Genomic DNA, 13,845 nt, shown 5'->3' on the forward strand with positions numbered 1-13,845 from the left:
AAATATTTTAAAAAAAAATCAATAAAAATCAATTTCATATTCCTGTGCTGGCATGATAAAATTAATGTTCAGAATGTTACACAAGTTATATTTGTTTTCTAGAGTTAAAAATCAGAAGTGTTTTAATATAGTACTATTTTCCATAAAATATTTGTTTACTGTGTATTTGGTTATTTCTTATACAAACCTACTTGCTCATTTCTTAGAGCCTGCACATGCATTTTAATTCTTTGCAAAGCCACTAAATAGATCTTAACTTTTATGTTGCTTGAGGACAGTTAAAAATGGGTGAAATATAACACAAGAGCAGTTTAATCTTGTAATTAACCACATTGGTGCAGTAATTTATATGAAAAAGGCACAGCAAGCGTCTGTCAGGTGGACAGATACTAAGGCAAAGATCAAGAATAAGAATTAATGGCAGAATAGTGCAAGGGATTGTAAATTTCCTTATCGAGGAGCCTGACTTCATCCAAAATCAAAAAGAAACATGGGAAGCAAGATCAGTGACAGGATCTGGCAAGACAGTTTCTACTTTAAAAGACAGGACACCATATGAACTCCAGCTCAGAGCTTCTCCAGCTTTGGCCTGGTGAATAAACAATCTGTATACTTAGTTAGGGGGCTTTAATGGGCTACTGATCTCAAGTTATTTTCATTTTATCATCTCCTTATCTCAGAATGTTTTTATCCATTCCAGTCAAACATTCAAGCACTACATTTCCTGACCTCATAAAAATGCTTTAAGATACAGCTAAGAGAATAGCTGAAGTTTACAGAAAGGTTTACGGCTTATATTTTAAAAAATATATTTACTTTTATATGATGCCTTTATCATATTAAAAAAAAAATGCAGCTACAAACATCAGACAGCAGGCCAAAAAAAAAATCTTTCAAGACTGAAAGAAATCCAAACCTCAAAAGCAAATCCAAATCGAGCACAACTGGTCTGACTAACATAACCATGTTAATCAAAGCACCTCTGAGGACAGGCAGCTGAGGCTCATGGAACAGAGGGGGGATGTTAGCAAAGAGATGCTAACATGGTTTAATAAAAAACAAACAAAACCAACTGAGAGACAGGGTTAGCATTTTACTTTCAAAAGAGAGACTCTAAAGAGAGGGAAGAATAGCAATCTCTCTATCAAACCTATGTTTTTAAATATCATAAATCCAATAACCATACTGACCCAATGATGTCTTTAAAAACTTTCCCTTCAGGATCAGGATTTGGAAGTCAGAACTGGAGTGGCTGTTTTGTGAGACATGCTCTCTCACAACACCGAGCCTCCTGCTCTACTTTAGAGCATAAATCCCAGACACATCCACTCTCTATGTCCATGCCTCTGAAAAGCTACACTGGAATTCCAGGTTTTTATTCATCAAAGACTGGTCTCAGTCACGTAATCTCATCAGTGAGTGCAAAACTTACTTGCACAAGGCTCTACGTGTGGCTCAGACTGCAGAATCAGGACTAGAATGGTTAATGCAGCCTGCGCTGTCCTGAAAAATTTTGCAATGCTTTAATGAAATGCTTTAAAAATATATGTGCGGAAACTGTTACCTTTTGATAACACTTCATTCTGGGAAAAAAAAACCATATCCATTCTTAAAAAAAAAAAGGCAACTTGTACCAGACTACAACTACTTTCCTGTGCAACAATAAAATCAATTTATCAAACTTTTTTAGACCAGCACTATTCTATTCTTACCCACTTATACCAATTCTGTAGCTTTCTGGGTCTAACTCACTTTAGTAATCACCAGCATAACGCTCATGCCACCTATTAACAAACAAATATCAAAGACAAAAAAATATCAAAGGAGCTACTGAAAAAGCAGACACAAAGGCAGCGCTTGAGAATGCTAACTGACCCATGTCCAAGTCTGTTTACATGTATTATTGAAAGATTTATATTAATTGTGATGGAGACACAAATACACCTGAGCCAACTGTATGTTCTCTACATATAGCTCCAGGAAAGGTTATCTGAGCTGTGTAGGAGCATACACCCTTACCCTGCAATTTATTCAATCGCTGTAGCATGCAAGACTTTAGATCATTGTTCCAACTTCCAGCCTAACAGGATGTGCTGTTTTGCCAAGATTACAGTATACAAATGGACTCTACGTTTCAGCAGAAATTTATATAGGAAAAGACACAAGTCCAGACAGAATTAATACACACTAGTACTTACAGGATTCTATTTAATACTTGCTAATCATGAATAACTTTGAATATACATAAACAGTCCTTGAACAGCCACTTGAGGTCACCTGACTGGCCTAGCCAGCCAAGGCTTCTTAGAGCTCTCCTCAAAGGGAGCTTAGCATTTCCCATTATGACACCTTGCACAAAGCTATCAAAGAGCTTTACTGACTCTTCCTTATGAAGAAAAATAATGACCTTTCTTCTATCACAAGGTCAGAGTTTTCTGCCATCCTCATTAAATAATTATGCCATAAATCCCAGTCACTGACCAGAACTCCCCACGCTGGGTTATGATCAGCTACGGAGCAATAGCAAGTGCTCCTGCTCCGAACACCCTGCCACAGAGTTGCAGGACTGATAACAGACATAGCCCAAGGAAAGCAGAAGAAAACACTATTCAGCTTGATAAACACTGACTTTAGCACAGGATCCTCCTAAACACAGGATTGTCAAGTGTTCTGGAGAGCTCTGTGCCTGAGGGTGCTAAGATGTACAGAACAGGTAAGCACTGTAAAAGCTAAATCAGATCCCTTCCATGTGAAACATTATGAAGGTGAAAAAAAAAGACCTTTTGTTAACTAGCTAGAAAATAAGCAGTGGAGACTTCTACCAGAGGCTAACACTGAAGCAGCAGCAATTGCTCAATCCTAAGGAATCAAGAAATAATAGAGCAGATAAAAGGATGTTACACCTATTCCAAGGGCACCTCCACTTCAAAGATGAAAAAAAGGGAATAAAAACACAAATCTAAGAGCTTCTAAATATGTTTTAAAACCTGGCTGTTCTGATTTGCACTCTTTTAATCACTTTCCTAAGTCCTCATCGCTTCTTTTCAGCATAATCCAAGACATGATTTAAATTTATGCAGTGAGAAACCCCCACCGCAGACTTCACAGGAGATTCGTTCCAATATAAAACAAAGAAATTAATAATTCTAATTTTAGGAGGTTACATTTTTGTGAACATTTCGTAGAAATAATTAGTAATATTACTACTCTAGAAATATTTAGGACATGATAACTCATGTAACTGACAGCTCTACCACACCTATTTCCTGCTAAAATTTCTGGGTATTGGTTTTTGCTTTGTACCTTCGGACGGCAAAAACATTTCCTGAAGCATTGGTACATTTTTCAAGGCAGCATCACAAAGAGCATTATTTATTCAAAATCCACATTCTAAGCACTGTTTCAAATGAAATATCAACTGAAAAAGTGTGCCTTGAATCTGATCTGGCCAAGGACACAAACTGTTCCTGCCTCTTCCTCACATCTCCCACCTGAGCAGTACCACTCTTAACAGGTCTCTCACTTCCCTTATTCACCAGTTTCCCCCATCATGCTCCAATTCCCCAGCCAGCCAGCTTTTCTCTTGCTCTACAAAATTTCTTCATGCAACATAATAAGAGGCTTTATTTGCTTTTAATGTGGAAACAGCTTAAAATACAACACTACCAAACAGTTCTGTCAGATCACTCTCAGTTATTCGGATGTCAACTTCCAATCAAGTAATAATAATCCTATTTATTTGTACCATATCTATTACAGCTCCATTCTTGTGTTGCATTTTCTACAGGAGTATGCCAACAATTACCCTTGTTTACAAGCAGTGAATGTTATGAGATATAACACTCAAATAAAGAACAAAATTATTCAGAGCTGGAGGCATGCATCTAACCACGTAATAAACAGAAGTGCATACTCTACAAAGGTTATCGCTTTTGGTGGTATTCTCATTTGGAGAGCGCAATTGTGAGTCTACAGACAAATGTAAATAAGCTACATATGAAATAATAAAGGAATAAAAAGATAGTACTATTTTGGAAACAAACCTGCAGCAATCTAAAGCCATCAGAATAAAACCAGAATGAAGATTAATTGAATAAAGATGTGGCCAAAACGTTCACATTACATGAACAAATTCTCTAGAAGCTCTGTTAACAAAATCAATTAAAAACTTGCATTAATGTGATCGTTTGAATGAAAGGAATTTAATTCTGAATTGCACAAATTGAGGCAACATGATTATTAAAGAACTCTCACTAGTTCACACCCTAAAAATTAAACTGTGCTTTTCAAAGCAGTAAGTTTGACAGTGAATCCCAGCTAGGTACTTCATTTTACATGATGTGCAGTCCTTTCATCATCCCATACAGACTACGGCTACAGATAGCACAAATGCGTCAGGTTGCTTTTCGAACACCAGAAGGAAAAAGTGTACGTAATCCAGTGAATGAACAGAGAGTGTTGAAGTGTTTCACATTTCTTTGGAAGGGTAGATTTAATACTTAGGAAATTAACTACACTTAAGGTGTATTTTGTGTAAGATATCATGCTTGCAACAGCGAAGACTGAACAATGCAGGTGGCCCCTTTCAATGCATCTCTCAACTTATCAAAGAATGTTGTTTTGTTATAACAAGTTTGATACAACTAGAGAGCATCACAGCACACCTATTCGTTAGAACTCATAGAAGAACACTGCTGTGTCTTTGAGGAATTAATTTCCTGATGAGTTAAAGCTCCAAAGAGGGAACACACTCTGACTACACTTCTCAGCAGGTAATCCATTCAATCCTATTTAATTAAGAACTGGAATAAAAGTAAAATTAAAGCAGATTGCTAGTGGGGAAAGGAAAAAAATCCCACATCAAAAACTTGCTGCAAATTAATAACAGGTATGATACCACTGTTCCAGGCTATTACCAGCAAATGTATACTTGACAGTTTTTGGCATAAGGTTTCTTCTTGCAAATGAAGGAACTCATCCTTTTTCCTAATCGAAGAATTAAGATAACTTCACAGGAATTTCAGTCTCAGTACAGCTTCTTTCAAAACAACAAATAAACTGACCTTTGCCTTTCTAGCATACAGAACCTTCCATGCTCACGGTCCTCCTCAAAGTGGGATACCTGAGAACCTGTATCTGCACTCCCAACAGCAATAGCCTTCTATGGTGGCATGACTGGCTGGGTCGACAAAGGGAGAGCAGTGGATGTTGTCTACCTTGACTTCAGTAAGGCATTTGACACTGTCTCCCATAATATCCTCATAGACAAGCTAAGGAAGTGTGGGTTGGATGAGAGGACAGTGAGGTGGACAGAGAACTGGCTCAACAACAGAACTCAGAGGGTCGTGATCAACAGGGCAGAGTCTGGTTGGAGGCCCATCACTAGTGGTGTTCCCGAGGAGTTTGTGCTGGGTCCAGTCCTGTTCAACATATTCATCAATGACCTGGATGAAGGGACAGAGTGTGCCCTCAGCAAGTTCGGTGATGACACCAAGCTGGGAGGAGCGGCTGATACACCAGAAGGCTGTGCTGCCATCCAGCGAGACCTGGACAGGCTGCAGAGCTGGGCCGAGGGGAACCTCATGAAATTCAACAAGAGCAAGTGCAAGGTCCTGCCCCTGGGGAGGAACAACCCCATTCACCAGCACAGGCTGGGGGCTGAACTACGGGAAAACGGCTCTGCTGAGAAGGACCTGGCAGTGCTGGTGGGCAGCGAGGTGACCATGAGCCAGCACTGTGCCCTTGGGGCCAAGAAGGCCAACAATATCCTGGGGTGCATTGTAGAAGAAGCGTGCCCAGCAGGTCAAGGGAGGTTATCATCCCCCTCTGCACTGCCCTAGTGAGACCACATTTGGAGTCCTGTGTCCAGTTTTGGGCCCACCAGTTTAAGAAGGATGTGGAACTGCTTGAGCAAGTCCAGCGGAGAGCTACCAAGATGATCAGGGGACTGGAGCATCTCCCTTATGAGGAAAGGCCCTGGATTTTTTTTAGCCTGGAGAAGAGAAGACTGAGGGGGGATTTCATCAATGCCTATAAATATCTGAAGGGTGGATGTCAGGATGATGGGACCAGGCTCTTTTCAATAGTCCCCAATGACAGGCCAAGGAACAATGGGCACAAGCTGGAACACAGAACGTTCCACCTCAATATGAGAAAACACTTCTTTCCTGTGCAGGTGCCAGAGCAGTGGCACAGGCTGCCCAGGGAGGCTGTGGAGTCCCTTCCCTGGAAACATTCAAACCCCACCTGGACACGTTCCTGTGCCCCCTGCTCTGGGTGTGCCTGCTCAAGCAGGGGGGTTGGATGAGATGATCTCCAGAGGTCCCTTCCAACCCATACCATTCTGTGATTCAGTATATTTATCAGTAGGAAATTATCCATCTGGAAAGTGAGGCACCATAGCTATCAGCAATTTAACAGACAGCATGCAGTATTACTATCATTCTCCTACCCAAAAAGGTCCCTGAAGTTTCTAATGTTGAAGTTAAGATTCAATATGGACATTGTGAGCTCTCCCTTATGATCTTCATTTCAAGGAGAAGAGCGTATCTGATATATCTGAAAACACAGATGCTATCACAATTCATCTTATACAAAGAGTAACACCACCAATAATTCAACACTGGTGAAGCTGCATCAGTTCTTATCCAGCAATATGGACAATTCTACAAATTCAAATTCTGAAACAATCAGTTATTTTAAGTTTCCCTTCAATTCACGACATACCTCTTCCGATTCATTTGTTATTGTCTGGGATTCTTCCAGCTCCTCCTCAGCTGTATATTCTTGTTCATCCATTCCTTGCTCATTATATGATTGCATGTAATCTTCATCCTGATACAATAACAGAAGAAGGTGAAAAGACACAGGCCAACTTTACAGAATCGCAAACCTGTTAAGAGGTGGGGTCTGTATGCATTGTTACCGTTTCCAGAACTGGAAGAAAAGCATTATTATCTATCAGAACTGTCAATTGTAAGTGACATATCATAAGGCTCTATTGGGTTTGCATGGCAAGGTTTTGGTAGTGGCAGGGCTGCAGGGGTGGCTTCTGTGAGAAGCTGCTAGAAGCTCTGCTATGTCCAACAGAGCCAATGTGAGCCGGCTCCGAGATGGACCAACCACTGGCCAAGGCCGAGCCCATCAGGACAGCGGTTGCGCCTCTGAGATGATGTATTTAAGAAGGGGGGGGAACCACAACCAAAACTGTGCAACCGCACCTGGAGATAGGAGTGAGGTAGAGAATTCATGAGCAAAGTTAAGCCTGGGAAGGGAGGGGTGAGAAGAAGGTGATTTTAAGATTTGGGTTAATTTCTCATTACCCTAGTCTGATTTGATTGGTAATAATTTCCCCAAGTCAGGTCTGTTTTGCCCATGACAGTAATTGATGAGCGATCTCTCCTTGTCCTCATCTCAACCCACAAGTCTTTTGTCATATTTTCTCTCCCCTGCTCAGCTGAAGAGGGGAATGATGGAGTAGCTTTGGTGGGCACCTGGCATCCAGCCAGGGTCAACCCACCACAAAGGTATAACAAGCAGGGCTTTTAACTAGACAATAATTTCAGTATTATCAAAATCATAATCAAAGCAGTTTTCATTCAGATCCCAGAAATGTCATCATAAAGATCCCATCTACTTCTGTACTCCTATATCCTTTGATTACAACTTCATGAAGCAAACACTGCAGTACTTTCTTACCAAAGGAAATAGGCACCTACAACATATACACATTAACATCAGATTTTACCCATCTAGGTTATAAACATTCTTAAAACATTCTGCAAGTGCTTACACATGAATGGATTCAATTCTGAACAAATATGAACAAAAAATGAGAACAAAACCTTTCCTAAGTACCTTTACTTGTATTTTAAAACATCTCATTGATCACATACTGTTTTAATTTAGGTTAAATATTTCACTAGCAATTAAAGCCAGTGCATGTTCTCTAATATGCTCAAATTATATTGAATTATGCAGGTGACATTTTCCAAACTAACCTCCAATCTCTTTATTCAGGTTTAGACAGTTCTCAGTTACAAAAAGGATGAACGCAGGACATCAATCACTTTGGGATATTAGCACCTTAAAGATGTCTTTAGCAGGTCAATAATCTTTTCACCTTCGAAGGACTTTATCAGATCTTGTCTAAAGCCTGGATAAAAGCTTTTGCATTAAGTACTTCTAACAATTGGCAGCGTATCTCCACCACACAAAGCTGTTTTCTTCCTTAAGGATACAATCCTCAAGGTCATGATTCTCAACTGCCTTCCAGCATGACAAAGGAGCATTACCTACCGCCAAACAAGCTGTCAACACAAACTTTGTCACAGCCTAGATAAAGAAACTGGCAGACAGTGATAATAGGTCTAATTTCCCCTCCTCCCTAGGGAGGTAAACAGATTTCAGATCAGTCTGAAACCCTATGCACGTGAAGCAGTGTTATCTTTGAAGATACAATAGAAAGAAACTCACAGGAAATTCATCTAGGGGTTCATTGATTTCAAGGTCTAGCACTTCATCATCTTCTCCAGGCTCTTCCCCATATTCTATTTGGTCTTCTGTCAGTTCAGGATCATTGCCTTCATAGTGTCCTTCCTCTGCATACTCTGAGGCATATACTTCAGGTGCCTCAGATCTGTCATAAACAATTTCATCTTCCCCTTGGTCATACTCAGACTCATGTTCTATTGATGGATCGTTGATGGTCTCAGAGAGTTCATATGATGTAAGTATGCCAGATGTAGCATTGAGGCTAACTGTGACACCTTGAGAACTATGGTATAGGGGGAAAAAAATTCAGAGGTTGAAGCGTAACAGTCAGCTACTCAAAGCTTCAGCAAAACAAAGCCAACGAATAGAGATTCTCTAAGTTGGTGGACAAAATTATACCTCTCACACTATTTGATTCCATGCCATATTCTTATAATGCATACTGTACTGCAGCTTATCACCAGCTGCAGGCTATTTGACCATGGGAATCAAACCAACCAGATGGTTTAGCAGGTCAAACTGGCAAAAGTCCTGCTTGGTAACCAAAGCAGACTGGATTCAATTTTAATTCAAAGACTAACAAAGAAAATACACAAAATTACAATAACTGCACCTGTTTTCCTGATATTTCAGAATCAGCTAGTAAACTATTTTTTATTCAGCATATTAAAATTGTTCCTTCTTGATTATCTTGAATTCAAACTTACCTTTTTATGAAAGTCTTTATGTTCTACTTAAAATATTGTAAAATATGTAAGTCAAGAACTGTCATCTAAATGTCTAAGATTTATTCTAACTTAGTAATACCACTGGCACAGACACTAAAAAAATGCAATCAATACAAAAACTGGCAAGTTTATAATCTGGAGGAAAAGCAAAACTCAGAATTTACTGTTTACAATAGCTAGTGCCATCAACACAAAAGCGACTAACCAACCACAGACTAGTTAGAAAAGCAGGGAGGGAAAAAGCTCTTTTTGATTTGAGGGCTCCAGGTACAAGGAAAACAGATTATTTTTTATTATTATTACATTCCTGTTATTAACTATTTTCATAAGTTTGGGGGAAAAAGATCCAGGCAGCTTTGAGCTATTTGCATCTGTAAGACAGAGAAGATTTAACACAAAAATGAAGACATTATGCAGGACTACCATTATCCCCCGAACTATAGAGCATAAAAGAGTTTGACTGGAAACAGAGGAAAAGCGTAACGGAGTGGAGCAACACTCCCTCTCAATAAAACCGCTAAAAATGCAAGATTTGTCTACAGAAACCTGCTTCCACCAAGCAATACTATCACACTTTAGATCCTTTTTCATCCCTTGTGCCATCCCTGCTGCCCAGGGCTCACAAGGAGGAAATCCAGAGAAGAAACAGCAAGGACTGTAACTGGGATTCCCCATTTTGAAGGGAACAGTACAGTCCTCACCCTTGCAGGGAGGAAAACAGCAGCCAACGCAGAGATTGATGGTCTGAGGTATTTCACCACACCCTCATCAATCCAACACAGGGACAGGACTCCTTATCCTAATTCCAGCCAAGGATAGAACAGAGATCTCAAAACAACATACACGTATATGTTATACATACATATATATATTTTTATACCCCTTCAGATGACATGCCTGCATAGCACGCAACAAGGAAAAGCTGGCAAAACACAGAGGCCATTAAAAGCAGCAGTGGCACTGCATCATTGCTGCATCACAAGCATGTTCCTTCCCCTTTCAGCCCAGCATGAAAAGTAAAAGCGTCAAGAGACTCATTTTGACTTGCAACGTCAATAATTCAGTTGTGGAGCTGTATCACCACAGGGTATTCACAAGGCAGGAACCTCAGGAAACTCCCACGGAAGCACTTGCTCAACCCTATAAACCCTGTACAAAAGTTTCTGCTGTGTAATTGTGTAAAAATATTTAAGCCACAAATCAAACCTTAAACTATGAAGCTCCCCTTGTCAGGGTTTCAGGAGTTAAGATGTATTTTTAAAAGCAAGATGGCAGAAGAGGAAGCCTACAACAATACCAAGAAGGCTCCAAACAAGAGCTCTGTAAGTGCACAGGGGATGACACAGTTTCTTCTTTACAAGGTTTTTTCAAGATTTAAGTTAAATTTCTTAGATTCAGATAAACAAAAAAACGTTTTACTGAAGTGCTAACAATGCTAGTGAACACATTATATACACATCATTAAGTAGCTGGCTAGGTAAAAAGCAAAACTATTTTAAGTATATACCAATAACTTCAGTTTAGTAGTTACTAGTTATCAGTAGCAGTAGTCATTAACAGCTTAGAGTTATTCAAAACACAAGACTTAGAAAAGAGATACCGAAATTCTTGTTCCTCTTCATTGTCACTTTGCAGAAGATCATCATTCAGCTCTTCATCTGACAAGTCTGACTGATTCTAGGTTTCAGAAAAAGTCAATCATGAACATAAAAAAAGCATATAAAATTTTAACTAACTAGGTACTGAAACTACTGAAACTTCCGAACACGAAGTATTTTCTTTATGAAGAATGCATCCCAGACTAAGACCATATCTTCAATGTAATTACCTAATTCCGTGAAAAAAAAAATACACGGCACAAGGCAACAAATAATAAAAAAAAATATGTTTGATAGTCTTACAGAAATTTACAAGACTCAAATTTGCCTAGCTATCAAGACTTTTCACTGATGCATTCCCAAATATGGCCAAAGATAACAACTCAAGAAATACCAGGAAGAAAGGTTAGCTTTAGTGCTCTTGTTTAACTGCCTTGTGACCTCAATGCATTAGGCAAGTCAAGAAAAACCACTAAGTTACTGCAGTTTCTAGAAAGCAGGGATACTTAGGAGACTGAAGGAAAGGATATGATGATATTAAGAAAATTAAAAAACCATAATTAATCTGTAAGTGAAGAAAAAACAGAAGAAAATATCATGCCTTTTCTGAACTCCTCCTAATTTGTCTATCATATATTCAGTTTTGGTTTGGGTTTTTTGCGTTTTTGGTTCTTTTTTGTGGTTGGTTGGGTTTTTTGTTTTGTTTTTTGTTGTTTTTTTTAATGATTGCCCACTAGGAAGAGATAACTGCCGTTTTGCTCAGCAACATTATTTCCATCCTCTAAAGTAACTGGAGCAGAAAGGTTATACAAGGGTAGATTTATCTAAAAGTACTGGGATGAGATTAAGTAGTAGGAAGTTTAGCCTAAATAGCTCAGGGAAAACTTCCTGAGAAATCTATTATAACTCCACCATATGAGCCCATACCCGCAGATACTGCTCAGAGCCCCGTAACATGGCAAATGGCAAACAAGAATAGAAAAAGTACAAGAACACATAATACATGGGAGGAATCTAATACTGGTTAGTATTCATACAGCTAATTTTTTTTAAGATAAGTTAAGTAGCTTTATCAACACGTTTTAACTACAGATATAAGCAGTTAACTTTGCATACATTTTTGATAACCGTGTAACACACATCTGCACACTCTATCCCTGTCCTCCTGGGATTTTATTTTATTTTTTTAGACCAGTACATGAGACAAAGGAACGTCCTATCTTTAATAGGGACTACTTACAGAATAATTTCAAGAAGCTAACTTCCAACATTTCGACTATGAGTTTTGATTTCCCAGAGAGAAGCCCTGTCTTCTGCAGGTATCTGGTAAATCCAAACACACATTTAGTTCTTTTCATAAGAGTTCAATTCTGGAAATCGGTATCAGAGCAAGGAACCTAGAGCAGACATGGGTGAACTCGTTTACGTTCTCCAATGCTAGCTGCTCCCATATTCTTCCCTCACTGTAGAAGGGGAAATCCTCTGCCTACTCAGACAAAGTAGTAGTGGATTATGCACAGTGAGTGGATCTTTAATAGACACCACTGATTGCTTTTTTATTTACTGCCTAGTAAATACTGATAGGATTTTGATTAGTAACTTTTAACAGCGAGGAAACTGGCAGTTGAATGCTCTGAAATGCTGATCAGCACTTCGCAGGTACATTTGGGGGTTTTGGTTTTTTAATTGTTAAGTCAGTATGAGCTACAGAGAAACTGATTTTGAGAACCATCTCCTTTTTGAACTGTGTGTTATGAGAAGAGATACTATGTCAGAAAAAAAACCCCACATTTTTTCTAGAAGTTTTATTTTAAAAAGCCACACTTAGAGGTACTTCACAAAAGGAAACAAGCTCTGAGTGCAGAGCGCTCTGGCAACAAGGCACACCTCGGGTACCCATGGCTGTCAGGCTTTAGGGAGTTGACTTTAAAATACATAAAAGGCCCTACCAAACAACTCAAGCGGGTAAGATGAACAACGTTCACATTTTAATATCTGTAACCATTCACTTCAATGCACATCTCTTACCTTTTTGCCAGTTAGCAAATCCTCTCCAAGCAAGTCATCATCAAGTTCACTGAAAAATATTAACAAATTAAAGAAGTTGAATCTTAGAAAACAGAAACAAACACCATACAGGGTATACATCTTTACAAACTAACTTGGAGGAGAATTATCTTCAAGTCTGCACAAAGCTTTTCTTTCAGCAAAGTGTTCAAGTTGAAAAGGGAGGTGTATAGTTTAAATGAAACAATAGATCATACATACTAAGTAAGACTACTGTTGCGCAATCATTTCATTTCCGTATGCTTTCCTTTTCTTGTTCCTCCAACTATAACACAGCACATAAACCTAGACAAAGTGTAGGCATTTAAAACACTGTTAGGTAGGTCCCAGCTCTAGATCCTTCACTTCAAGCGTGCTTGGGCATATTGTGCAAACTGCTGTTTCCCACCTCTCGAGGGAAGAAGCAAGTGAAACAGTAATGTCCTGTGGACAAGACTCAAGTCTCCAGGCCACCATGTGGCCCAAGCTGCACTTCAGCAAGGAAGCACTGGGAGGCCAGCTGGCTTGGGAGCTGCTTAGGCCTACATCTTTCAAAAATACTTTATTCCTTCCTCCTCAAGTTGAGGGTAAGGTCAAACAGACATTTGTAGGATGACAAAAATCAGTTGTATGTTTCACCATCTTTGTCAGCATGGCTAGGGAGGAAGCAGAGAAATACCTGGGTCACAAAGCTTCTGCCATCACATAGCATCTCTCCCATGAACAGGATGCAACACAAAGAACTACAGTTCAGATTAGTTATGCTTTAGGACAACTGCTTAATCTCATTCTTCCTTCAGTGAAAGAATTATCTAGTGACAGCAATAAACAGATTCCCCTTTAATAAACACTTATTACTGACAAATGGCCATATTAGAACATGGAAATGAATGGAGAAAAGTATGTTGAAGAACTGAAGAGGCACCAAGAGCTGGAGAAGAATCAGCTGGCAAATATAACTTTGCTGTTTCAGGAGATGA

At 39.2% G+C, this 13,845-nt stretch overlaps 1 protein-coding gene across 7 annotated transcripts in view; it reads right to left on the minus strand.

The window, feature by feature from the left end:
- The window catches only part of RBM33 (RNA binding motif protein 33), a 105,865-nt gene that overhangs the window by 76,968 nt on the left and 15,052 nt on the right, over window positions 1-13,845 (minus strand). For all 7 annotated transcript variants that reach the window (XM_064445034.1, XM_064445037.1, XM_064445036.1 and 4 more), the window contains exons 3-6: window positions 12,848-12,896; window positions 10,822-10,898; window positions 8,476-8,776; window positions 6,727-6,834 (exon numbers count right to left, since the gene is read on the minus strand). In XM_064445034.1, coding sequence (XP_064301104.1) covers window positions 6,727-6,834; window positions 8,476-8,776; window positions 10,822-10,898; window positions 12,848-12,896 — 535 coding nt within the window. The remainder of the gene's footprint in view (window positions 1-6,726; window positions 6,835-8,475; window positions 8,777-10,821; window positions 10,899-12,847; window positions 12,897-13,845) is intronic.

Source organism: Phalacrocorax carbo, chromosome 2 (assembly GCF_963921805.1).
Source record: "Phalacrocorax carbo chromosome 2, bPhaCar2.1, whole genome shotgun sequence".
NCBI lineage: Eukaryota > Metazoa > Chordata > Aves > Suliformes > Phalacrocoracidae > Phalacrocorax > Phalacrocorax carbo.